The 26,000-nt window shown below is 54.8% G+C and overlaps 2 protein-coding genes across 8 annotated transcripts in view; both read left to right on the top strand.

Annotated features, from left to right (window-relative positions):
• The window catches only part of FBXO42 (F-box protein 42), a 44,490-nt gene extending 22,704 nt beyond the window's left edge, over positions 1–21,786 (top strand). For all 3 annotated transcript variants that reach the window (XM_062507620.1, XM_062507618.1, XM_062507619.1), the window contains 7 exons: positions 28–162; positions 15,788–15,941; positions 16,845–16,955; positions 17,208–17,304; positions 18,122–18,178; positions 18,652–18,768; positions 19,028–21,786. In XM_062507620.1, coding sequence (XP_062363604.1) covers positions 28–162; positions 15,788–15,941; positions 16,845–16,955; positions 17,208–17,304; positions 18,122–18,178; positions 18,652–18,768; positions 19,028–20,092 — 1,736 coding nt within the window. In that variant the 3' untranslated portion in view covers positions 20,093–21,786. The remainder of the gene's footprint in view (positions 1–27; positions 163–15,787; positions 15,942–16,844; positions 16,956–17,207; positions 17,305–18,121; positions 18,179–18,651; positions 18,769–19,027) is intronic.
• Positions 21,787–22,923: 1,137 nt separating this feature from the next.
• CPLANE2 (ciliogenesis and planar polarity effector complex subunit 2) lies at positions 22,924–25,691 on the top strand. 5 transcript variants are annotated; one of them, XM_062507567.1, is made up of 5 exons: positions 22,924–22,942; positions 23,683–23,821; positions 23,894–24,046; positions 24,197–24,536; positions 25,460–25,691. In XM_062507567.1, the coding sequence occupies exons 2-5, from the start codon at positions 23,719–23,721 to the stop codon at positions 25,686–25,688; spliced, it is 825 nt and encodes a 274-aa protein (XP_062363551.1). In that variant the 5' UTR covers positions 22,924–22,942; positions 23,683–23,718; the 3' UTR covers positions 25,689–25,691. The 5 variants fall into 5 exon arrangements, with proteins under 5 accessions (XP_062363551.1, XP_062363550.1, XP_062363549.1 ...); XM_062507566.1 differs by lacking the exon at positions 22,924–22,942 and having other exon boundaries at positions 23,282–23,821; positions 24,197–24,321; positions 24,397–24,536; XM_062507565.1 differs by lacking the exon at positions 22,924–22,942 and having other exon boundaries at positions 23,282–23,821; positions 23,930–24,046.
• The last annotated feature ends 309 nt before the right edge of the window (positions 25,692–26,000 follow it).

The raw sequence follows: 26,000 nt of genomic DNA, 5'->3' as shown, positions 1-26,000 counted from the left end.
AGTGACAGGAGCTCTGTTCTGTTACAGGTGCGTGTTACTATGATGCCAACCAGTCCATGTATGTGTTCGGGGGCTGCACCCAGAGCAGCTGCAATGCTGCCTTCAACGACCTCTGGAGACTCGACCTCAACAGCAAGGAGTGGATCCGGCCCCTGGCCTCAGGTGAGCTCCCCCTGTGCCTCATCCCTCCTCCCCAGGGCTCCGGTTCAGCGTTTTCATGTGTGCCTCAGCCTTAGACAGCCGGGGACTGGGCTGTGCCCCCAAGAAATGCAGAGTTTGTGGCAGAACCTGAGAGTTGGGATTTTTCGGCCTGGGGAAGGCTGAGTTGGGATTGTTCACGCTGAAATAGGCTGAGAAAGATGTGATGATTGTTTAGCCTGAGGAAGGCTGAGAAATCGGGCTTGTTTAGCTTGGATAAGAGAAGGCTCCAGGGAGACCTCAGAGCCCTTTCCAGCACCTAAAGGGGCTCCAGGAGAGCCGGAGAGGGACTTGGAAAAGGGATGGAGGGACAGGAGACAGGGAATGGCTTTCCACTGCCAGAGGCAGGGTCAGATGGGATATTGGGAAGAAATTGTTCCCTGGGAGGGTGTACAGGCCCTGGCACAGGGTGCCCAGAGCAGCTGTGGCTGCCCCTGGATCCCTGGAAGTGTCCAGCTCAAGGCTGGAGCAACCTGGGGAGTGGAAGGTGTCCCTGCCCATGGCAGGGGGTGGCACTGGGTGTGTTTAAGGTCCCATTCTGTGATGCCATGGTGAAATCATTGTCCCAAAGCTGAGATTTTCTTCGCTCATTCCAGTGGCTCCCACTCCAGGTATTTTGTGGAGTGGAGGAGACAAGCCCATGCATGTGGGAGAGCATGGGAAAGCAGGTTCATTCCTGCTGTCCAGGCACCCTCATCTGGACAGGAAGACTCCACAGATTATTTCCCACACTGATTTTTGTGCTGGAAATGTCACCCACAACAGTTTGTTTTTTTCCTTTTAATTTCTGAATTCTATTAAAATAACTTTGAGGAAAGAAGAAGAATTGGGGGAAGCTCTTGGGGCAGGTGGGAGAAATCAGTTTTAAAGAAGCTGTTTTGGCAGGAGTAGGAAAGAGAAAAGGAGCTCAGCATCCCCCAGCACTCCTTGTTGGGCTCAGAATTCCCTGTCCTGTGCTCTAAGTGTTGTGGACTGCTCAGATACTGTTTAAAGTATTTTCTTGTCTGGCACTTGAAGACCTCCAAAATCCAGGGCATAAGGAGATAGAGGTGGAGATGGATATAGAGGGAGATGAGAAAGCTGGGGGTGTTCACCTGGAGAAGAGAAGGATCCAGGGTGACCTCAGAGCCCCTTCCAGTGCCTGAAGGGGCTCCAGGAGAGCTGGAGGGGGACTGGGGACAAGTCCCAAATGCTGGTGTCACCTGGGAATTTCCAGCTGTGAACGCCTCGCTTGGTGCTTGGATCTCCACCCACACTTCCCTTGTGTTCTGATTTTTGTGTCACAGCCCCTGTGTGACTCCCACAGGGCAGAATTAAGGCGTTGTGGATTTAAACGGGGGAGAACGAGCCCCACCCCTCCCGCTGGGCTCCTGCCGTCTGTCCTGCCCTGCTGGGGCTGGAGAGGGGAAGGTGGACAGGCCCCTGGGCTCTGCAGGGCCCTGCTCCCCCCCAGGCCATGGATCCCTGCAGCCCGGGGAGCTCTTCCCTCGCTGAACGCGGTGGGCAGGGCTCAGAGTCGGCCCCGGGCTTCCAGGGAGCCACATCGCAGCGCTCCCAAAGAACGGGGCCTGTGGGAATGCGTGGTGGGGCGAGGTCCCACGGGAAGATCCCCCGAGGAGATGTTCCTGCATGCTGTCATGGGCCAGATGGGATCGCAACTGAAACTGGAGGCCGGGAACAGGGAGCGCTCCGGTTCCTGCTTTTCAGAAGGGATGAGTCACCCCTGGTGGGATCCACCACAGCTCCCACTCTTCCTTTGGGTGCCCTGAGCATGGGGGTTGACACCGCCTGCCTGGGAAAGGAGAGTGGCTGTAGGGGGCAGAAGCTGGGAGCTTTGAAATCCTGGGATGTAAATAAGGCAGGAGAGGGTTTTTTAAAAGGAAAACCGAAGAGGTGACATTGATTGATTACCACTCGTTGTGTGTGCAGGCTAATTGTTGTGGAGGAGTTCCCACACCTGCCCCACAGACTCCAGAGCTCTGGAATAAGACCCTGGCTCTTTTCCAAGGCCAGGTCTTGCTCAGAGAGGTTTCCTCACACTCCATGTGTGCCCTCATTAAGCATCTTCTCTAACAAGCCCTGGGCAGGGAATGGGAGCACAATGTCTTGGACACAACTTCATCCCTTTCTGAAAGGGTTTTCCAGGAGAAAACACCCTTTTGTTGTTGTTGTTGCTGTTTGTTCCTACCTGTTTTCATCCAGGTTTTCTGGCTCCCAGGCATGAGATGACATCACAGCTGGATAATTCCCCTCTAGCCTGAGCTGCTTCATCTGGGAGTAAACATTTAGCCTTCAAAGAAATAATTGGCCTGGGTTTCTTTTGTCTCAGAGACGGAGGAGGGAGATAATTACTTCAAAAAACCCTAATTTTTGAGGTTTCAAAGTATTTTTTTCCTTAGATCTGAAACAATGGCTTTGACGTGTGACTGATGGGGCTGGAGCAGCACAAGAGAGTTGTTGCCTGGCTCTTCTGGAGAGCTTTTGGTGGGGTTGGAAGCTCTGGAAAGGAGGGTAGCAGGCAGCAAGATTTCTGTTTTTGGAAGGTGCCTCCCAGGTCTTCTCCCTCAAGCTGTCCTGGCCATTGTGGTGCTGCTCCCACCCCTTCCCATCCCACGCAGGATCTGCTGGAGCAGGAGTGGGATAATTACCATCCCCATGTGTGGGACACTGCACTGCTATCCCAGGATAGGTGGTCCCTGGCAGGCAGAGGCCTTTTCCATGTGTTGGGGGATGCTTTCCTTGCCCTCACTTGTTGGAATTTGAACCCATCTATGCTCAGGGCATCCTGATGGAGGACTGGGGGTGGTTTATGCTGGAATCTGTTTATCCAGCTGGAGGCCAAGATGAGGCCCCACTCCTGCAAGTCCAGCTGGAGCACACTGGTTTCAGTGGTGAGAGTCCCTGCTGCTCCCCAAAAATGGGCTGAACAGCCGGGAAAGAAACCAAACCCCATTTGAAACAGAGACTCCCAGGACTTTCAGTACCTGGAGGGGTTCCAAGAACACTGGAGATGGACTTTGGACAAGGGCCTGGAATGCCAGAGGGCAGGGTCAGATGGGATATTGGGAAGGAATTGTTCCGTGTGAGGGAATGAGGCCCTGGCACAGGTTGAAATGTCCAAGGCCAGGAGCAGCCTGGGACAGTGGAAGGTGTCCCTGCCCATGGCAGGGTTGGGACTGGATGAGCTTTAAGGTCCTTTCCAACCCAAACCATTCCATGACTTCATGCAATGGGAGCTACAGGGGGTTGTGGTGAGGCCTTTGCTGATGCCTGGACTTCACTGACCTGGGATTCATCCCTGGATCTGCTGCCCTGCTGGCAGGGAAGGTTTGTCCTGTTCCCATGCAGGCCTGTGAAACTAACTCCTGGTGAGCTCCCACCCATCCTTGTGCAAGGGGAGCTGCTGGAATCTCCTGGAAAAGCCCCGAGTGCTTTGGCACCATCTGAGCCTCCTGTCCACATGTCCTACAGGGATAACTCACAGGCAGTATCAGGAGCATGTCCCCAGGCAGTCTCCTGCTGCCCCACCTGGGCTGTTTCAGGCTGTCTCTCTGCAGGCTCGGCCCTCCCTGGGTTCCTTGGTTCCAGTTCCTCAGAGTCCTGCACTTGGCCTCTCTCAGCCAGAACCACACCACAAAATGCCTTTTTGAATTAGGGAGAGAAAGGCCAGGAGCTTTGCTCTCCCGGGGGTTCACGGCACAGAGGTGAAAAGCTTTTCCCTTTAAAACTGAGCTTGTTGTGTTTATAAGGTCAGCAATGGTGCTGGAAAGACCAGAGCTTTGCAGGGAGAGGCATTCCTGCTGAAGTCCTGTAGGATCTGCACATCCTCCTCTTGGGTCTGTTTTATTATCCCCCTTGTGCTCCCACCTTCCTGCAGTTGCCTATGGAGGCAGGAGGGCAGGGAAGAGCTCCCTCCCTCCCTGTCCCTGTGTGTTTTCCCACTGCCAAGCCGGGATATCCGTCTCTGATCCCTCCCACAGGGCTTCAGGAGCCCTGAGGCTTCACTTTTCCTTTTGCTGAGAGGAGACTCCTGGTGCTGCTGCCCTGGGCCACCCTTGCCCTGGCACGGGCACCTCCCCAGGACTTCTCTCCAGGTATTTTCTGTTTCTGGGGAGATGGGAAAGCTTCTAAACTTTCATAGGATTTAGGGATCAAACCAGGCTTGGAGGCAGAACTCTGCCGTGTGATCCGTGATCCTCTCTGTCCTGGCAGTGCCGTGGCTGATGCTCCCTCCTGCTCCAGCCTGGGCGTGAGCAGAGCCCTCCACCCTGGAGTTTGTGCTTAAACCTCCTGGGTGGCCTTAGCCGGACGCAGTAAAACCCCTCTGCCAGCGGTTCCTCATGCTCTTTCCCCAGCCCCCTCCGTGCCGTGAGTGGGAGGATCAGGTTTCCTTTTGTGATTGAGGGGAAGGTGCCTTTGATGGTGTTGTGTCAACAAAGGCAACAGCCCGAAGGAGGCAGGGGAGACTCGGGAGACTCCTGCTGTCAGATGTGGTTCTGGTGGAGAAACCTCCCTGTCGCTTGCGGAGTAGAGAGGTCTGACCTTGACAAAGCTGTGTAAAAATCTTGCCCCGAGCTAAGAAGCCCAGTCTTGTTTTCATCTCCCCCTTCTAGAATACAGCAGCGAGTTTTCAGAACAATTTTCCAAACACTCGGTGGAGTTTCAGGGTGCTGGTCCCGCTGTGGAGTGAATTCCTTGGTTGGGATCTCCTCAGCTCTGGGAGCTTGGTGGAGCTGAAGGAGACACGGGGAAGGACTGAGTGGGCTTCCCGAAGAGGGGAGGTGATGTGGGATCCCACAGGATCCCACAGCATCCGGCCCTGCACAGCCACAAACCAGAGCAGCACTAGCACTCGGGGAATGAATCCCACTGGGACAGGAGTAGGGCTGTCCAAGGGCTTGGGGGGAATCTGAGGAGTAAACAGAGGTGTGGGAATAGTGGGAAGCTCCTCATGTGTGGATTTAAGCCCTCTGTGACTGCAGATTGTGTGGCTAATGCAGTTCAGGGTCATATTTTGCATCAGCTGTGTCCAGTCCTGGGCCCCTCAACTCAGGAAGGACCCGGAGGGGGTGAAGCGTGTCCAGGGAAGGGAATGGAGCTGGGAAAGGGCTGGAGCACCAGGAGAGGCTGAAGGAGCTGGAAAGGGGCTCAGCCTGGGGAAAATGAGGCTCACGGAGGACATTCTGGCTTCTACACAACTCCCTGACAGGAGGGAACAGCTGGGGGAAATTTGGGATCTTATCCCAGGGAACAGGGACAGGAGAAGAGGGAATGGTCTCAGGCTCAAGGGAGGCTCAAGTTGGGCACCAGCAGGAATTTCCCTATGGAAAAGGTGGTTAGGCCTTGGAACTGCCCAGGGAGGTTTGGAGTGCCCATCCCTGGAGGTGTCCAAGGAAGGCCTGGACGTGGCACTCAGAGCTCTGAGCTGGGTGATAAGGAGAGCACTGGGCACAGGTTGGACTCAATGGTCCTGGGGGGCTTTTCCAACCTCAGGGATTGTGTATACTTTTTTTCTGCAGAGCAGTAAATGAGGTGCTCTGCCCAGACCCCACACTGCATCTCTGTTCCCCTTGCAGTCACTTCCCTCACAGGGATCCCAGGCACAGCCTTGCTTTAGGCATTAAACCCCCCCAAAATCCTGACCTGACCAAAACTCTGGCTGCAAAATTCCATCGTTGTCCCCCTGTGCCTCTGAGGTCTGGCCCCACGGCCCCATCTGATTGAAGGCAAAGCTCAGTTTTATTAAAACCTCGGAATCACCTTGAGCCCATCGCAGCCATGTGGTCACTGTTGTCCTCCTGAGAGCCCAGAGGATGCAAGAGCTGATTCCTGGCATGGAATAACCTCTCTAATTATGGCTGAGTGCCTGAGCCTCCAAAGTGGACCAGGTTAACGGGGTGGATGTAAATCCCTTGTGCTGTGAGCGGTCTTGGTGAGCCTGGATAAGAGGAAAGCTTTTTCCACCTCTTTTCCTGAGTGGTTATTTCCTTGTTGCCCTTTGAGTTTGGGGCAGTAGGGCCTGTTTCTTCCTCTGCAGAGCTGAAACATTCCATGTTATACTCCAAAAATCAATGGCTTTCCTACCACTATCCAAAGGCTCTTGGAGTCCTCAAGCTCAGAGAGACTTGACCCCTTTGGAAGCTCAGCTTTAATCCTGTGAGCCTCCTGCTTGGAGCTTCCTTATCCTGCACCCAATTGCTTCCTTATCACACACCCAGTTTCCTCCTGATCACATGCCTAAATTCTTCCTTACGCACACTTCATTTATTTCTTATCCCACCTCTCATTTCTGCCCTTCTGGAACCAGGACTTTCCAGTCTTTGTCCTTTGTGCCACCCTTTGGGGCCGAGGCTGTCCCAGCACAGGTTGCTTGAAATTGTTTACCCCATTTAAATTATATTGATTTTTTTTCCTCCTTTTTTTGGGCTCCCAATTTTACGAGGAGGTGAGTGATGGCTCCTGCTAAGCTGCTGACAGTCAAACTCCAGCAGTGTCCCTGGATACAGAGTTTGGACTTCATTCCTGCTCTTGTAGAGGGTGGACTGGCAGCTCCGAGGTGGGACCAGGGCTATTCCCAGCCCCTGGATCGATCTGAACTTCATTTGTTCCTCTCTTTACCTGACTGGTTTTGCAGAACGTCTCTAGTGGAATTTTTGGTGTTCAGTATGAAATATCTCAAAGGCAAGAGATGAAAAATCAACCCAAATCAAGTGAAGGCGGTTTTTTTCTGCGTCAGCTGCCGCCTGGTTGGGAAGGCACTGCTGGTTTCCAGATTAATCCATGGGTTTAGGTTTACAGCACACACCTGCCCTCCCTTTGATTTGGCAGGCTCTCTCCTCCTCCAGTTCACGGCCTTTCTGGCTGTTTAACCTCTGGAAGGCTTTTGTTGTCTGGATCCAAACCACATTCCACTGGCATCCATCCTTGGATGGCCACCCTGCCACGCATGGCATAGCTCAGTCCCAGGGACACGTGGGTACAAAACCCACTGCAAGTGAGCATGTGATTAAGTGTTTGCAAGGATTTGTCCCACAGGTGCCTTCACTGAACCAAGCAGAAAAAGGCAAAAGATCCCTCTCTGGGATACCTCCCCTGCCTGGGAATCTGCTTCCAACTCAAAAAGGCACCTGCTTGGAGAGCCTGGCAGGTGAAAGGCTTTCCTGGTCAGTGGGATGGGAAGTGGGTGAGGATCACCACCACCGGGGAGAACATTTGTGTACCTCCTGTTCCTGAATCCCACATCTGAAATCCCACATTCCTCCCTCTCCCCGACCCTACCTGGCTGCATCCTGCCCCTCCCTCCAGCTGGCAGCGATTTATCCTTATCAAAGCTGTGTTCCCACAGCTTTTCCAGCGGCTCCCGGTATCCGCCAAGGTCACCGAGTCACCCCGGGCCTCCTTTCCACTCCCGGAGCTGCAGGGCAGGGGGCAGAGGCAGTTCAGCATTACAGTGAGATGTGCCTGCGCCTCGAGAGCCGCTGCCTCCCAGGAATGCGGTGCCGCAGGCAGCTGGGAATGGCTTTGAAGAAGCCATGGATTACCGGGCGCAGGGAGGTGGGAATGTGCCCAGGACCAGGGGTGGGCTCAGTCGGGTAAACTGCCACCCCAGCAGGCCAAAGCACTTCCTCTCTCCCATTCCCTGCTCTCCATGCACCGCAAGACTTGGCAGTTCAGCCACTTTTTATCCGTGGGCAAAACATGGGGGAAAAGCATTCCCTGCTGTGGGAAATGGGCTCCTTGGAGCAGGCCTCGGCTGCCTCGGTCAGCAGGACAGGGAGGCATCGTCAGACAGTGACATTCCCTCAGGGAATGATCCCTCAGCATGTGGATGCCCTCCTGCCCTGCCCCAGACATCTCAACCTGACTTGGCAGGAGTCCTGTGGAAAGTGAATAGAAGGAAAAGCTGAGGAGGCTGGGAGAGGAAAGTGGGTGCTTGAGTGGGCATCTGGTCTCCCTCTTCCTTCAGTTCCTCTGGCTTCCCTCTTCCCTCAGTCCATTTGGGGGCCTCATCTTGTTCTACTGGCATGGACACCTTCCACTATCCCAGGATGCTTCAAGCCCTGTCCATCCTGGCCTTGGACACTTCCAGGTTTGAGAAAGAATCCCTCCTAGCAGTACTAGCATGTACTACTAGTAGTAGTAGTACCTGCTACTCCCTACTTCACGTTGGAAAGCCGGCACTTGGAAAACTATTTGCATTTTAATGATCCCAAAGCACAGCTCTGTTATCCCTTTAACCTAGGCAGAAGTTAGGGTGTATTTTCTAAGAGAGTTGGGTTGTTTGGTTTTTTTCTATCAGGACTTTTTTTCCTTTTCCCTGATGTTTGATTTCCCAGCCCTGCAGAGAATTTAATTTCTCACTTGTCTGAGTTTGGTTGGAGCTGAGGAATTTGAGAACTGTGGCTCAGACAAAGCATGTCCAGTATATTTCCTTTTCAGGAAAAAGGCTCAAAACAGCGGAGCCACACACAGGGTTGTTGACACTAGTGGTGTATCACATCTCATTAATGTGTCGCACCCCAGAGGGAGCCGATCCCTCCTTCCCGAGGCGTGGGAGGCACCCAGGTGTGATGGTTTCCCTGGACACAAATTCCCTGAAGGTTTCACATCCAATTATCCCGTTTACCTGGGTCTCTGACAACGCTTTCCCTCCTGGGCAGGTACTTTCCTGTTCATTGTGGGATGAGTGGGATAACCACCCCCCCCCCCCACCCCCCCCCCCCCCATCCCATGGCTGCATCATCAGATGGGAGGGAAAGGTGCTCGTGGGGATTTCGGGCAGGCTGTGCTGACATCTATCGGCAAGAGCTCCTTCCAAGGCAGCCCAGCCTTTGCCTTGAGGACTCAATGTGCCAGGATTATGTGTGTAATACTCGCAATTGAGCAGGCAGCATTCCCGGGGCACTTTAATCCGTACCCAGCTCAATGTGCCTTCCAAGCTTCTCCACATCCTCCGTACCCTGATTTTAATATTTCCCCAAAGCTTCTGCTGTAAAATTCTCGGGGACTGGGGCAGGCACGTGGAGTGACAGAGCACTCGTGCTTGTCTGCAGCCCAAAGGTGGATTTTGGTTCCTGACATGAAAAATTCAGGGAGTTCGGCATTCAGGGCTGGAGTTACCAGAATGAGGGAGAAAAGTGCTTCCCTGGCATGGAGGGAGCAAAGCTCAGGATCTGATGGGTTGAAAATGGGAGTGAAGGGGAAGACAGCAAGGGAGGGGAGTGCAAAGAGGTGGACTGAACTTCCCTTCCTTGTGCTGGGAATTTCAGTAGAAAGTGGGAAGATGCTGGGGTTTCACAGTAAATAACTGTTGTCAGTGCAGCAAATATTTGGAACAGCAAAGCCCTGGGTCTTCGCAGGCTTTTTGCACTTCCTCCCTCTGACTGCATCCACAAGGGTTGTGAATTCCCCATCCCCAAAAGTGTCCAAGGCTGGACAGGGCTTGAAGGAGCCTGGTCCAGTGGAAGGTGTCCCCGTCCATGGCAGGGTGTGCAGTGGGATGAGCTTTAAAGTCCCTTCCAGCCCAAACCATTCTGGGATTCTCTGGCTGTGCCCACAGGGTGCTCTTTAGAGGATAGTTGAGGTTTGGAGCCCCGTGGTAGCTGTAACCTCACCAAATTACACAGCAGCCATTTCCTGAAACACCACTCATTTTGGGATTCTCCAATGTCACGGCCGCCGCCTCCTTCGTGCCACGGGAAGCGATCCGGGAGTGGAAAGTGCAGAGCTCAGCAGGACTGGGACACAGCCCCGCTATCCCATCCCGACCTCCTCCCTGCCCTGCAATTGCCCCCTCCTCAGGGCTGGGAGTCAGCAATTGCCCTCTCTTCCCTCACCTCCTGCAGGGAACACAAGTGACGGGAGCTGTTCAGCCCTTTTTGGGAGCACTTTTTAATTGCACCCGGGCTGATCTGGGGAGGTGTCGGGCTGTTAAATCACCGGAGAAGTCTGCGGGGCAGCGTCACTTCAGGGGGAATAAAAACACGAGCATGGAAGCAGGGAGAGGTGGATGGTGGAGATTCCGCCCACGGAGAGAGGGAGCAGCGGCTTTTGTAAGAGCAGGGCCTCGTGCGGGGCCAAATCCGCCTTTCCCAAAGGATGGTTGTGAAGGGTGACCTCACCCCTCCGAGCAGCCGGCACTCGGGGCTATGCTGCCGGGGGAGGATGCAGGGTGGATCCCCATAAAGCCTCTTGTGCAGCGGAGCTGCGGGAATTGCGGCAGGAATTGCGGGCTATCCCGCTTCGAGGCTGTTGGGAGATAAGGGCCAAGCCCACTGCATTCTGGCGCAGTTATCTCGCACTGTTTGCTCAATTGCTGCATGAGGACATTTTTGCCAGGCATTAGCATAGAGTGACTCAGTAAATCCAGTTGCACAGGGTTCAGAGGGCACTGCCTCTCCTCTTCCACAGCTGTATCAGAGCGGCAGCACCTCTCAAATGCCGGGGTTAAAAAAATACCCACGGGCATCTTGCAACAGTGTGGAGGTGACTGATCCTCCCCGGGGCTTCTGCCTCCACCTCCCAGAGATTGCAAGAAACCAAAGCTTCGCTTCCACGCTGGGGTTTGACTGGGCTTGTATACCACATTCCCAAGTCACTGCAGGGTGGAAATCCCACACTGGGAACACAATGGGAATTCTGTATGTCAGCATCAGGGGGTTTCTGATGTGCCCCCCAAAATTGCAAATAAACTCGGGATATTCCCCTACTTACTTCCCGAGAGGTTATTTGTGCCTGCAGAGGTCTTGTCTCTCTGCTGAGGAGATGAATCAGATCTTGTTCAGATTTTCCTTAAAACTCTTGCAAGGCTGAATTCCTGTCTGCTTCCCAGCATGGAATTTGGGGTTTTTCTGGAAAAGAACACTAAATTGCCTGTGGTTTTTGGTACGAGAAAATTATACTTCTGTGGCTTTTAAAGGCTCTAAGGTTTAGGCAGGCCTGGTCAAAACTGTCCTAGGTGAATGTCAAGTGCTGGATCTGAGGCAGCTGAGCAGAGTCCTCAGTGTTGATTTGACTTTGGGAATGAACAGGTGTGCAACAGGGATGTCTGCTTTTCCCATAGGAGTGCTCCTTTGGCATCTCCCAAATCCAGTGCCAGTGCTGAGATTGCTGGGATGGTCATCCTCTTCTGGCCTCTGGACTGCTGCTCACCAGCTTGTTCTCTTCCCTTTGGGAAACCTGGCAGGGATCTGGATGAATCTGCTGACTGCTGTGGAAAAATCCCAGCTGGCCTGGGAAGCAGAGAGATTTATTGTTTTTTTCTTCTACAGTTTTGCTTCCAGATGAAGGGGAAAGATTTGGGGATTTCATGCTGTCACACAGGTTTGGGATGAACTCTGTGAGATGGGATGTAGTCAGGGCCATCCCTCAGCTGGGGTGGATGATTGTGCTGGGGTTGATGAGGATTCCAGGCTGGAAATCGGGATTTGAATATCCAGCTCCAAGCTAAAAGCTAGGTTAACAACCAGCCCCTGGGTGTGGCTGTGCCGCTGCCTGAGCATGGAAACACAAAACTTCTGGTGGATAGTGTTGGATCCGATTTAGGACAACTCACAGTGCAAAACAGCTACCATCCTGCCTTGGGAAGAAGTGTCCAAGGCCAGGCTGGACAGGGCTTGGAGCACCTTGGAATAGTGGAAGGTGTCCCTGCCCATGGCAAGGGGCGGAATTGGATGAGCTTTAAGGTCTCTTCCAACCCAAGTCATTCCAGGATTCTTGTGAAAGGACAGCCCGGAGCCCTTCACAGGGATGCATTCCTGTCCCTCTGGAGTGCAGATTGCAGGTGGCTTTTGAGCCTGGGAGCTTGAATTCCTTTGCACCTTGAAATCCATGGGGTGCTTGAGCAGGTCCCTTTAATTTTAATTTCTCAGCTTTGAAATTGGACACATGGCATTGGTTATCCATCGAAATCCATTATGGTGGCAGTTGGGTCCCTGCAGGATCCACCAGATCCAGGCGGATCAGCTCCTGGCTGCAGCTCTCATCCTTCTCCAAGGTTAAAGCTCCTCAGTACTGATCCCCTTGACACAACTTTTTCCATGTGTTCCCTTCCTCCCAGGCCAGTGCAGACCCTCGGCCCTGCTCCAGCCCCTCCTGTGGCATATTCCCCAAACTCCATCAATCTGAGCTGAGCCTTCCACCTGGGCATTCCCAGCAGATAACCACGGGGTGACCATACCTGTTCCCCACCTCAGCTGGTTTTTGGAGTCTCTCAGGGCTGCCCCTTCCAGAGGTAAAAGGCTGCTCTGGCACTCTGTGTCTCATGTGCCCTTCGAGCCAGGCTTTTCCTTTGTTCTCGTTAATCTGCACGTTCGGCTCCAGCTCCGGCAGCTTTACAGGGCTGGATAACTGGGCTTTTAAAACTGCTTATAAGGACAGATCAAACACAGATAAAACACCCAGAGCTCGTGTCGGGAGTGAACAGAGGCTGGCATTTATTTTCCAAACATCTGTGGAAGCCAGAGTTCTTTGATTGGTTGTTTTTTTGGGTTTGCAAGCCAGGAAAATCCATCAGCTGGGAAAAAAATAGCTCAGCCCAGCTTTTAGCTACTCATCCCAGCCAAAAGAACAGTGTCAGCTGTGCAGGGGTGGGGTCAGCTGTGCCGGGAGGGGGCCTGCTGTGCTTAGGAGGAGTGAATTGTGTTATACCCTCCGCCTGCTCGAACCTTTATCCCCAGGAAGGATCACCTGGGTGTTCGGCTGGCTGGTGTTAGGGAAGGATAACCTGGATGTTTGGCTGGATGGATAACTTGGATGTTGGGCTGGGGTGGGGAGCCCAGGAACACAGCCGGTTCCCCACTGGGACTGGTGAGAGCCAGTGCAATTTATGAATGAGGTTCTGACGGCTCCTCAGCCTGATCCTTGTGCAGTCCCAGACAGGAACCCCTGAGAGTGTTCCTGGGAGTCTTTGAAGGGCCGCTCCCACCTCCCACATCCTCCAGAGTGCTTGGACTTTGAGCCGGTCCTCGGGTTCCTTTGATGTCGCTGTGTGCAGGGCTCCTCCACATGCCTGAGTCCTGAGGTCACAGAGCTGCCAGTGCCTTCCTCTTCCAGCAGCTCCCTCGGGATGTTCCTGCCCTTCCCGAGGACCCAGCAGCTCTCCCCTGCTTTAGGGATAAACAGCATTAATTCTCCAGATTCCCACACATTCCTCCTCCCGAACAAGATCCTGGAGATGCTTGTGGTGCTTGCATCTTGTTTGTGGAGAGCATCCACAGCTATCCCAGTTTTGCTGTTGAAAGCGGCTTTGAGAGGCCAGCACTTCTTTGACTTGTAAAATGCAGAGTTTTCCTGCATTGAGGAATGAAACTCAGCTCATTTACATCCGTACAATGTCCAATAACAGGCAAAGCTTCCTGAAAAACCAGGGCTGGCCTCTGCCCTGGGCTGTTTGCACGGCAGTGACTCACTTGGGAATTGTGTCCCTGGCTGAGGCCAGGGTTGACCTTCAGGTTACAGCACTGGGAGGGTGACTTTCCTCACTGCTCCATCCCAGACCTTTCTGAGCAAGGTGCCAATGTTTTTCCATCCTGGAATAACTCTAGATGCCCCGTTTTGTTTCAAAAAAACCCGATTTAACCCCATCACCTTGTGGCGTCCCTGGTGGAATCACCTGGCTGGGATTCATCAGCTCGGGTGCAAATGTTCTATTGTGGTGCCAGGCTTAGGAGAAAAATTTTCTGCACTGCCAGGGAATTATTTAGGTTGGAAACCTGCTGATCTGGGTTAATGAATTGCACACATGGAACGAGCCAGGAAAACTGGAATTCAGGAACAAGCAGTAACCAAACGTGACCCTCACTGGCATCTCGTCCTCACGGAGACCTTGGTACAGCCCTGCCCACACATTACCTTGCATTAAGTACTTCTGCAGAGCTTTATTCCCATTTTTCCCTCATCTCCATGAGGCTGAGGGCAGCAGAACACTTCATCCCTGGGGAAGGGCTCAGGGACACCGTGGTCATCTCTGCATCAGGCCAGGGGCTGCTTTGGGCTGGGCTCTTCCCTCCCAGCACCTGGAACCCATCGTGATGGAATTGCTTCCCTCAGCTGCAACATCCTGAAATAGCTGCTCTGGTTTCTTTTAAAAATAGTCTGTTCAGGGTGTCATTCCCTGCTAAAAATGTGTCTCTGAGTCCTGCTGGGACAGGGGACGGGACAGAGGCTAGGTTGGAGCATCGGCTGTTTCACAGGGGTGGCAGTGCCACGTGTGAGCCATGCCCTTGAGCTGCCCGGCTCCCAGAGCTGGGCACAGAGCCATGGGGCTGGAATGGGGATTGCAGGATTAATTGGAAAGAGTGGCTTTGGAGGTGGAGGAATGTGCCAGGTGCTGGTGACCTTCCAGTGGGAAGGAGGATGCTCCTAGTCAGCCAGGCTGCAGAGGCTTGAGCCGTTTCTGGGAAGCAGCTCAACGCCCTCACACATCAGCAGGGTGGTCACACAGCACCTCTGGCTCCAGGGGCAGGCAGGGATTGAGATTTTGCAGCGGATCTTGGCTGATTTCCCTACATAAATTCAAAGGGATATTCGCTCTTGCCAACAGGGTTCTTGCATTGAGGCTACTCCTTCTCCGAGCAGGTTAAGAACCATAAAATCCCAGGATGGAGGATGGTGTGAGCTGGGAGTACCTTAAAGCTCATCTCATTCCACTCTCCTTCACTGGGCAGAGACACCTGCCACAGGAATCATAGAATCCCAGAATGGTTTGGGTTGGAAGGGACCATAAAGTTCATCTCATTCCACCCTCTGCCATGGGCAGGGACACCTTCCGCTATCCACGGGTGCTCCAAGTCCCATCCAGCCTGGCCTTGGACACTTGCAGGGATGGGGCAGCCACAGCTTCTGAGGGATGTGGTGGCCACTGGCAGGAGCAGCAGTAGGGTTGAGAGACGAGCTCAGGAAAACCCTTGGGATACACGGAATCATCTGAGCACAGCAAAACTCGTCAAGCCCCGGAGGTCACGTTGTCCTTGTGCAGGTCCTGCTCAGGAGGCCCCTGGTCCCTGCAGAGACCTTTGAACCTCAAAAAGGTTTTCCATGATTTTTAGAGCAGCACTGCATCTTGCAGACTCAAGCAAAATGACTTCATTCATAGCCAGAGCATCTAGGGCTTCCTTCTCAAATGCAGGGTCCAGTGAGTGCCACCACTTGTAAGCTTCCCCACACATCTGCACGAGCCACTCCGGGTGCCTTGGAATTGTCTCCCTTCTCCCTCCCTCCTCAGGGAGAGACGTTATGAGGTATTTGGAGGTAATTATTGCTTTTATTCAGCGCTAAAGCAATAATTTGGAGGGATATGCTGGAAAACCAGCAATTTCCTGCCAGTGAGTGACAGATATTTTGCTTTGTTTGAGATGTGCTTTCAGGCTCCTACTAATTACATTGACACAAATTGGCAGGAATTTTCTTCCCAGGCTCCCAGCTCTAATTTTGCCTTTTTTTCTTTTTTTTTTTCTCTTTTTTTTTCCTGTTATTTTCTTTTTTTTGAAAGGTGGAGTCTCCACGTTTTGACACTTTGGGAAAAAAACAATGCAGAGTTGGGGCTTGTGTTCAAACATGGTTTTCCTAATTTTTCCTCCCTCCCTGCCAGGTTCCTACCCCTCTCCCAAGGCTGGGGCCACACTGGTGGTCTACAAGGACTTGCTGGTGCTTTTTGGGGGGTGGACCCGGCCGAGCCCTTACCCCCTGCACCAGCCCGAGAGGTTCTTTGATGAGATCCACACGTACTCCCCCTCCAAAAACTGGTAAGAGCAGCCTTTGATCCTGGAAAAATGGCTCAGGAATGTAGCTGGAGGAATGCCTGGGAAGCTATGCATGGTCCGGGTTTTCCAGGTGTCTCTAATGTTCTTTCTGAAACCAAAAAAAAGCCACACAAGCACAGCAGAGCTGAGGACAGGGTGCTGCCAAGCACCTCGTGGCTGCTCTTGCTTCCATGTGGTTCTGGACTTGTGTCTGGATATTCCAGGCTGCCTGAGCATCCCCATCCAGGTGGGAAACCTCGGTGTTTAAAATGCCTTATCACTTTGGCTGGGAGCACTGAGGTGTTTCTGAGATAAGCCTGAAGTGCTGGAGGTCTTATATTTAGCGAGGATCCAAAACTCAGCTCCCTCAGGGAGATGTGATAAATCAGATTTCTCCATCATTTCAACCTCTGCCTTTACAGCTCCAGGACTGGAGCATCCAGCAGTGTCCGTGGAGCTGGCAGGAGTTTCCCTTTAAACACCATTTGGCTGATTTTAGACCCAGCTCTCTCACTGATCATGTGTGTGAGAAGGAATATGCTGTATCAAAGAGAAGATATGCTTCTCTTGCACTGAGAACTTTTCATCCACCAAAGTATCAATTATCCAGTGCTCTTTGAGCAGTGTCATTACAACTCTGTAATTAAACCTCTTGGAAAGAATTTGAGGCAAACTTAATTGGAAGGGGAGATGTTCCCAACTTGGCCATGGGACTTGGTCATGCCTTAAAAATGTTTAGCACATTGGGATTTCTAATTAGTTTCGTTGCTATTTGGATATTTGGAGGTTTTCCCTGTGGTTTTCCCCCGTGACATGTTCTTGAGGACTTTGCAGGCCACCAGGATTTTTTGTTTTTCATCCAGCGTTTTCCTTCATTGGGGAATGTGTTCCTGCCTCTCTTCCCAGGTGGAACTGCATCATGACCACCCACGGCCCCCCTCCCATGGCAGGACACTCCTCCTGTGTCATTGAAGACAAAATGATCGTTTTTGGGGGCTCCCTTGGATCCCGACAGATGTAAGTTTGGGGTGAGGGTGTCTGACAAGCGCCCCTGTGAGCCAGGAGAGGGTTGGGATAGCCTTGGAGTCGCCTATGAGGAATTTTCTGCAGGATTTTGGGGTCTGCCTGCTGCCTTAGCACACCCTTCACCTCTCACAGCAAATCCCAAGGCTCCAGCCTGCAAAAATCCCATTTCTATAAAATCTGGCCCTGAGCCCGAGTTCCATGTCCCTGGTTATATGCTCAGCCCATGTTGTCTCATCCCTGCAGGAGCAACGACGTCTGGGTGCTGGATCTGGAGCAGTGGGCTTGGTCCAAGCCCAGCATCTCCGGGCCCAGCCCTCACCCACGCGGGGGCCAGTCCCAGGTGAGCTCAGCCAGAGAAGCCAGGCACAGCTTCACTCCCAGCTCCAGACAGCTCTGCACAGGCTCGTTCCCAAGTTACCTGTGCAGTCTTTGCCTGCCCTCTCCATGTGGGCACAGCCCCCATCTCCCCTAGTGACTCAGAGTTCTAATGAACAAATCCCTGCTTTAACCCCACTCATGCCCTGTGGCACCTGAGATCAATTGAGAGGCAGCACAGCCTGGTTTGGCTCTGGGCCCTTGTGACTGCTCTGCTCTCCCGATCCCGGGATTGACTTGGGATTGCTCCAAGAACGGCTCCGGCAGTGCCTGCCCAGGGCAGGGAGCTCGTGGCTGTCACCTGGGCTGAGGCAGGTGTCCCCATTCAGGATGGTCAGTGATTCCCTGAGTGTGGTCCCACCAGGGCACGCAGCAATGCTCAGATGGCTCGTGCTGGAATGTGCCTTTCCATGCCCTGGGAAAGGAGCCCGTGGGATCTCTCACCCACCAGCAGCACTGATCAGAAACTGCTGCCAGCACCTGCCCTCCCAAACAATCGTTCCACCTTCCCCTCCTTTGCAGAGGGATGTCAGGTCCCTGATGCATTGGGGAGGGTGATAGCTCTCTTTGGTGAGAGGAACTGGTTTGGGACAAGGAGTGGGATGAGCCCTGCATCCCACTCTGCCCCAGGCACGGCAAAACCGGCTCCATCCCAGCTCCACTCCTCATCCCGGGGCACAGAACCCAGCAATACCCATGCAGTGGGGAACCTGCCTCTGTCTGCCCTTGGAGGCCTGGCCAAAAATCCTTCCTGGCCTGAAACTCTCCTTTGTCCCCTCCAGATTGTGATAGACAACAAGACCATTTTAATCCTTGGAGGCTGCGGGGGTCCCAATGCAGTGAGTACCTGGGGGAGCAGGGACAACATCCCCCTGGCTGGACTGGGGGCTGGATTTGGGATGGGGGTGGACTCTGCATGTTGGTGGCATTTTATTCCTCAAATCTGGGCACCCCCCTGGTAGATTTTCCAGAGAAGCTGTTTAGCTGTTGCTGGAGCTGCTTTAATTAATAAAAATTACCCCAGGCACTCTCTTAGCAGTTTCCTGGGTTCACTGAGGCTCATCACAATGAGCCCTGACTGCATGGGGATAGCAGACAGGAATGAAGGAATTTATCCATGGTCATAGTGGGGTGTAGTCACTCATGGGTGATCAGCTCCTGCTCTGGGTCAGCATCCTCTGTCTGCAGCAGCAGAGCATCACTCCCAACATGGTACTGATGGGCTGAGCCCAGCAGCAAACTGGGCTAAATCTCAGCCTAGGCTCCTGAATCCCAGACCAGACTCCTGAATGTGTCACTCTTCCCTCCCCAGCTGTTCAAAGATGCCTGGTTGCTGCACATGCAGGCCAACCCCTGGACATGGCAGCCGCTCAAGGTGGAGAACGAGGACCACGGAGCCCCAGAGCTGTGGTGCCATCCTGCATGCAGGGTATGGACACAGCAGGGTCCCTGCTCCCTCACACATATCCCTCCCTCTATTCCCTGCCCAAAATGCTCCATAAACACCATCCATTGGTCCCTGTGTCAGACATGGGGCAGGGTTGTGTGTGTGTCTGCATGTCCTCATGCCATGTGTCACACGTGGGGCAGGGCTCTGTGTGTGTGTCCCCATGTCCTGCTGTGTCACGTGGGGCAGGGCTGTGCAAACATGCCATCCTTCTGATGTGTGTTTCCTGCTCTCCCCACAGGTGGGACAGTGCGTCGTGGTGTTCAGCCAAGCTCCCAGCGGGAGAGCCCCGCTGAGCCCCAGCCTCAACTCACGCCCGTCTCCCATCAGCGCCACGCCACCCGCCCTGGTGCCTGAGACGCGGGAATTCCGCTCCCAGTCTCCCATCAGGAACTCGGACGAGGCTCCCTGTGTCAATGGCCGCTGGGGCACACTGCGGCCCCGCAGGCAGACACCATCAGGCTCGCGGGAGGGCAGCCTGTCCCCGGCCAGAGGGGACAGTTCCCCGGTGCTCAACGGCGGCACCGTGTCACCGGGAGCGGCCCTGGACAGCCCCGTGCAGGCCCTGTCCCCCAGCACCCCCTTGGCTGCCGAGGGATTCGACCTCAAGGTGGGGCTGGCCCTGGCACCGCGCCGGGGCTCGCTGCCGGAGCAGAGGGATCTGCGCCTGGCCTCGGTAGAGCTGGGCTGGGAGCAGAAGCCCACGTCCCTCCTGTGCCAGCTGGACGGCGTGGAGGGCAGGACAGCGGGCACACGGAACCCTCCGGAGCACACCAACGGCATCCACACACCACCCCACGCTGCCAGTACCCTGCCCGGGGCCGTGTCCCCCAGCGCACTCCGCCGTAGCCTCGAGGCCGTCAAAGCCCTTTCCTCCAAAGCCACCTCGGCCTCAGCCGCACTCAGCCCTCCCCTGGTGGCGTCCCCAGGGTCCCCGTGTGCCGAGCAGGGCTCAGCGCGACCAGGCGCTGCCCAGGGCGAGGGGCACTCACTGCCCCCCATCGCCCGGCGCCTTGGGCACCACCCACCGCAGTCACTGAATGTGGGCAAGCCACTGTACCAGAGCATGAACTGCAAGCCCATGCAGATGTATGTGCTGGACATTAAGGATACCAAGGAGCAGGGACGAGTCAAGTGGAAAGTGTTCAACAGCAGCTCTGTGGTGGGGCCGCCTGAGACCAGTTTACACACGGTGGTGCAAGGCCGAGGGGAGTTGATCATATTTGGTGGCCTCATGGACAAGAAACAAAATGTCAAATACTACCCCAAAACAAATGCCTTGTACTTTGTGCGAGCAAAGAGATAATGCGGCCCACAGCCGCCGCCGCCACCCGTCCCCTCCATCCCCACAGCTCTTCCTCCTTCCCAGGCCCCTTCCCGACACAGGCAGGCATTCAAACTGTGAATTAGGGAGCAGGAAACCAATAAAAGTCCAAGTAAACCCTCCAGTCCAAGTAAACCCAGCAGTTCCCAGTAAGACCCCAGTCGAGCGAGTTGTGTTTACAGGTGGGGAAGGATCCAAGGATTTGGGGTGAGCAGCTAGGGAATTCTGCCAGCCAGGATCTTCCTGGGTTTATTTTCCAGGTGTTTGCAAGTCTTGGTCTGTCCGAAACTCCTCATGGGTTGTGAGTAGAAGTGGTTTTATAGGAATAATCCAAATTCCAGCAGGCAGGAGGCTGTTAGCCTGATAAATTCCATGCTCGACTCCATCAGGAAAACAACAGCAATATCCCACTGGGAATTTCAAAGCGCTGCCAACCTTTGCTTAACACAAACACAATGCCTTTTATTTTACCTCACCTGTCGCTTGTCCCTGTCCTCCAGGCAGGACCAAAAGGAGGAGGAAAGGACTTTTTTTTGTGTCAAAATGCCAAAAATCTTGATTGTTATCATCCCTCCTCTCCCTGCCCTGCTGGATCAGGCTTCAGGATCAGCCCTGATCCCCTCTGACCAGAAAAAATACTCTGAAAATCCCATTATTCCCCCAAAACTGACATACTTGTCTGCCAGTTCCCTTCTAGACTTAAAGGTTTCATTTCATTCAATGGCCCAAACCCATTCAAGGCTGAAGCAGCCCCTTGGAGCCTGGGAACAGGGTGGGTTTTCCAGGGAAAAGGACAGATATTGGTAAATCTGAGGGCAGCCTCAATGCAGTAACTTCACCTCATATTTGCACGTGCCTCCTTCCGCAAAGATTAAATCCAAATCCGAAGGGATTGAACCTGTGCGTCCTTCTAGGATAACCCCCGTCGTTCCCTGTCCTTTCCAGATGGGGGGAAAACAGGGTGGATTCTGCCAGGTTTTGGTCAGCAACCTCCAGCACCCTAAAAACTGGGAGCCCTCCCCAAGCCGGCAGTGCCATGATGTGGTCCCTTCCCTAAATATTTGTTCTCCTTTCCCACTGAGCTTTTTGCCGGTCAGAGCCTTAAATCCCATCCCAGCCACATGGGGATGGGGAGGGATTTGCTTCACCCGTGGCATTTCCACCTCTGTAAATGAATCCCTCATCAAATCCCACCTCTCCCATTCATCCCAGAATGATTTGATTTGTCCTAAGGGAAAGCAAAATGCAATTTTTCCCCCAGAAAAACCCCAGACCTCAGGAGCACCTTGGGTGAGCTGTGGAATATTCATTTTCCAAGCGTGGCCGTGGGGAGGGCAGTCAAGGCTTCGGCACCGATTCCCACGTCCCCTTTGCATGTTTTTTGTCATCCACCCCCCAAAAAAAAGAGTCAAACCAGGGATGGACGGCACCTTGATGTCCGCTTTACAGAGCATCCCTTGAGGGATGCTCTGCCAGCATTTGCATCCTGCACCGCTCCCGGAATCCCCCTGGTCAGGAAACGCGTGTTCTGTGCCGTTCACAAGACATTCAGCCCAAATTTGGATCCCTGCCCCCCGAATCCCATGGGAGCTGCTGGTGCTGTGAGCGAGGTGTCCCCCCACCGCAACTCAGGTGTCTCCCACCCCGCCATCATTCCCGGGCCAAGTGCAGCAATGGGAAGCAATTTCAGTGATATTTAAAATCTTGTGTACATTTTGGGGGGGGGGTCATGGGGGTCCCTCCCCCCCTTCCCGACGAATTTTTAGTGGTTTAACAAATAAAAAGGAAAAGAAATGGATGGTTGATGCTTTTGGGGAGGGGTGGGATGGGAATGACATGGAGGGCGAATTACTGCTGTGCTCCCCACAAGTTTAGGGGTGAAAGGGGGGGGTCTGGGGTCTTTTTGGGTAGGAAAGAGGAAATACTTGTGCCAGGGGATGCTGGAGCAGCAGAGAAGGCAAAAGGGAACACCGGGAATTTGGGACACTAAAGCCTCTTGGAGACAGAAATTTGGGATGGGGACCCTAAAGCATGGTGGGGTTGGAAAATGGGGATCCCAAAGCCTACTGGAGCTGGGTCCTGTAGGACCCAGGGATCCCAAACCCAGTTTAGGATGGGGACCCCAAAACCTGCCAGGGCTTGGAAGTGGGGATGGGAAGCCCAAGTCCTGCCTGTGCTGGAAACTGTGGACCCCAGATCCTGCCAGGGTTGGGAATTAGGGATGGGGACCCCCAAAGCCTGTCAGCACTGGAAACTGGAGACACCAAACCCTCTTAGGGATGGAAGCTGGGAACGGGGATCCCAACGACTGCTGGAGATGGTAACTGGGGATGCCAAAGCCTCCCAGTGCTGGGAATTGTTGGGCCCTCTTGGGGCTGGAAATTTTGGACATGGACCCCAAAGTAGTTGGGGCTGGAAGTGAGGACCCCAAATACTGCCAGTGCTGGGAACTGGAGATCGCACAGCCTGTTGGAGATGGGAATTGGGGATGGGGATCCTAGAGCCCGCTGGGGCTGAAAATTGGGATTCCCAAGTCCTGCCAGTGTGGGACATGCCAAAGCTTTCCAGTGTCAGTGGTAAGGGATGAGGACTCCAAAGCGTGGAGAAACGGGCAGTTGGGGAACCCAAATCCCGCCAGTGCTAGGAATTGGGGATGGGGACCCACAAACCATTACATTGTCAGTAATTTGGGATGGGGACCCCCCAAAATCCGCAGGATCGGGGTCATCACGTCACCTCAATTCACCCGCGCACGCGCGACGGCAACTGGGCGTGCTCTCTGTGTGTGCCCGCCTATTTCGTGACGTCAAGGCGAGGCGGAAGCGGCCTCAGGTGGGCGGCGGGGTCGTGTCTTAAAGGGACCGCACGAGAAAATTGGTGTAGGGGCAATGTATGGGAGGGATTTGGGGGGCAGCGGGGGCGGGGAGGGGGACGGGGGATTGGGTTCTCCCCCTTTTGAATGTTGTGGGGGCACGGAGTCGATTGGGGGAGCACAGACCCCTTATGGGTGGTGCTCCCATAAGGGAGTGCAGGGACTCCGGTGTGAGGGACACCCTGAGGGGGTGGTGGGACAGTGAGGGGGATCCGAGACCCCAAAGTGGGCCACAGGAGCCGGAGAGGGGCAGGGGACCCATGGGAGGGCGGTGGGACCCCGCAGGGTTTGCAGGGACTCCGGGGATAGGGGGACGGATTCTATGGGGGAACAGGGACCCTGTGATGGTGTACTGGGGTGGCAGGGGGTCACAGAGACCCCCATGGTGGGGTCAGGGAACCCATGGGAGAGTGGTGGGACCCCAGAGGGGCACAGGGACCCCAGAGAGGGGTCATGAACCCCATGGGAGGATGCTAGGACTCAATAGGGAGGGCACAGACCCTATGGAAAGGGGGTTAGGCATCCCACCGAGCGGTGTCGGGGACCCCATGGGAGGATGCTGGGGGGTGGTTTAGGGACACAATGGAAGATTTAGGGACCCTGGGGAGGGTGCCTGGACCCTGGGATGGGTGTCTGGACCCTGGGGTGGGGTCAGAAGGGGACCCCACAGCTGCGGGATGCAGTGACCCCATATGGGAAGGGGGGGCTCTTCCCTGTCCCCCAGGTTTGGGGGCCCATGGCAGAGCAGGACCGGGCGCTGGAGCCGGGCTGGCTCCTGTCCCTCGCCGGCCGCCCCTACCTGGACTCCATCCTACATAAGAAACAACGGAGAGTGTTTGGTGGGTAACCCCCCTGCTCCCCCCAAGCCGGGGTCTCAGCCGCCCCAGAATCACCCTGAGCCCCCTCCCCAGGTCTGCTGGAGCGCCCGGCCCTGCCGCCCGCCCTAGCTGTCCCCACTGTCACCTACAAACTCTTCCTGGTGGGGAGAAGCGGCGTCGGGAAGACGGCGCTGGTGGCCTGGCTGGGGGGGACCTCCACGCCCCCCGCCCACCACGAGACTCTGGGTACGGCCTGAGAGGTCCGAGGAGTTCGGGGGGTGAAGATCCCACGTGTCCCCCCAGGGATCGAGGCCACCACGGCCACCTCGAGACCCTGGATACAGCCTGGGGTGTCCCGAGAGGGTCCGGGGGATGACGGTCCCTCGTGTCCCGCAGGGATCGAGGCCACCACGCTGTTCTGGCCAGCCAAGCCCCTCGCCAGCGGCCGCCCCGTGCTGTTCCAGCTGCACCTCTGGGACTGCGGCGACGGAGCGCTCAGGAAGTTCGAGCACCTGCTGCCCGTGAGCGGGGGACGCGTTTCTGGGTGGGGGAGACACCTCCAGGAGCCCGCAGTGAGGGGATGTCCCCGTCCCCAGGCCTGTAAGGAGGAGGCGGACGCCGCCCTATTTCTGTTCTCCTTCACGGACCGCGCATCCTTCGAGGAGCTGCCGGCGCTCATGGACCGCGTGCTGAGCCCCGGGGACGGCGACCTCATCAGGGTAGTCGTGGGCACCAAGTATCCTTTTGGGCGTCCCCCTTGGGGGGTAAAGTCACCTCGTGGGGACGGGTCGCACCCGCGGGGCTCTCAGCGCTTGGCATGGCAGGAGCTGAGAACGGGCACGCTTCCTTATACCGATGGATTCCCAACTCCTGTTGATTTTTGTCGGTGCTTTCTTTTTTTTTTTTTTTACATGTTCCTTGACACTGTGACCCCCTATCGCCCCAAAAAGGGGGTTTGCACCCCCAGGTTTGTCAGCGTTTGGTATCTCAGCAGGGTGAGAACATGCACAAATTGTTATTCCAATGGGTTCACAGCTCCTGCTTATTTTTAGGGAGTTTTGCCACCCTCAAGTAGATTTTTGGGGTGTTGGTGTCTCCCTTGACCCTGTGTGTCCCCCTTCCTCCTCAAGCAGGTTTGTACCCCCACTCAATGCCTCGTTAGGCTGAGAATGTGCAACACTCATTACACTGATGGGTCCTCAACTCCCATTGACTTTTTAGGGGGTTGGGGGGATCACAGTTGCCAGTTATTTACAGAGGGTTTGGGGAGGTTTTTTTGGGTCTCCTTTGAGCCTATGTTCCCCCCCTCCCCAGTCAGATTTGCCACCCCCCCACCCCCCAGATTTCTCAGCACTTGTTGTCTCAGCAGGCTGAGAATGTGGAACACTTCACCACACCAAAGGATTCACAATTCCCATTTCGCTTTAGGTATTTTTTGGGGGGTTTTCGGGGTGTTGGTGTCTCCCTTGACCCTGTGTCGCCCCCCACAATCAGGTTTGCACCCCCAGATTTCAAACCACTCACCCCTGGGCAGGCAGAGAACACTCCCACCTCGTTACACCGATGAGTTCACAGGTCTCCATGAATCTTGGGTGGTTTTGGGGGGATTTTCCAGGGTGTTGCTGTTTCCCTTGACCCTTTGTCCCCTCCCCACCCCAGATTCGACCTGGCCACACACGCGGCCGTGACGGAGGAGGATGTGCGGACCTTCGAGGGGACGTGGGGGCTGCGTGTGCTGCGGGCCGGGGGGACCCCAGGGGCCGGTGGGGCGCGGGCGGGGCTGGCCCGGGTCACCCCTGTCCTGGACGCCCTGGTCGAGGGGCTCTGGCGGCGCGACCAAGTGACCGCCGGCGTCACCCGGGTGGACATGGGGGACACCCCCACATGAACTCCCTCTTGGAGCGGGTTTGGGGGCTGGGAGGGGTGAAGGTATTTTTTTGCTAAAGCAGTGATTTTCTATGAAAAAGATCCCTGGTGGCCTGCCTTGTCCGATGCGTGGGGTGGGGGGTTTGGGGGGATTTGGGGTGAGTGGGGTACTGGGGATTTGGAGTGCTGGGATAATGAAGATTTGGGGGTGCTGGGAAATAGGGATTGCAATGGGATAATCAGGAGGTGGGTGCTGCGAGATTTGGGGTGCTGCAGGTGCTGGGAGGTGTGGGGTGCACTGGGATCCTGGGGATGGGGGTGCTGCAGATTCTGG

This window comes from Cinclus cinclus, chromosome 23 (assembly GCF_963662255.1).
Source record: "Cinclus cinclus chromosome 23, bCinCin1.1, whole genome shotgun sequence".
NCBI classification, from domain to species: domain Eukaryota; kingdom Metazoa; phylum Chordata; class Aves; order Passeriformes; family Cinclidae; genus Cinclus; species Cinclus cinclus.
Note: the sequence above shows the minus strand (reverse complement) of the source record. Positions and strands in the feature narration are given on the sequence as shown.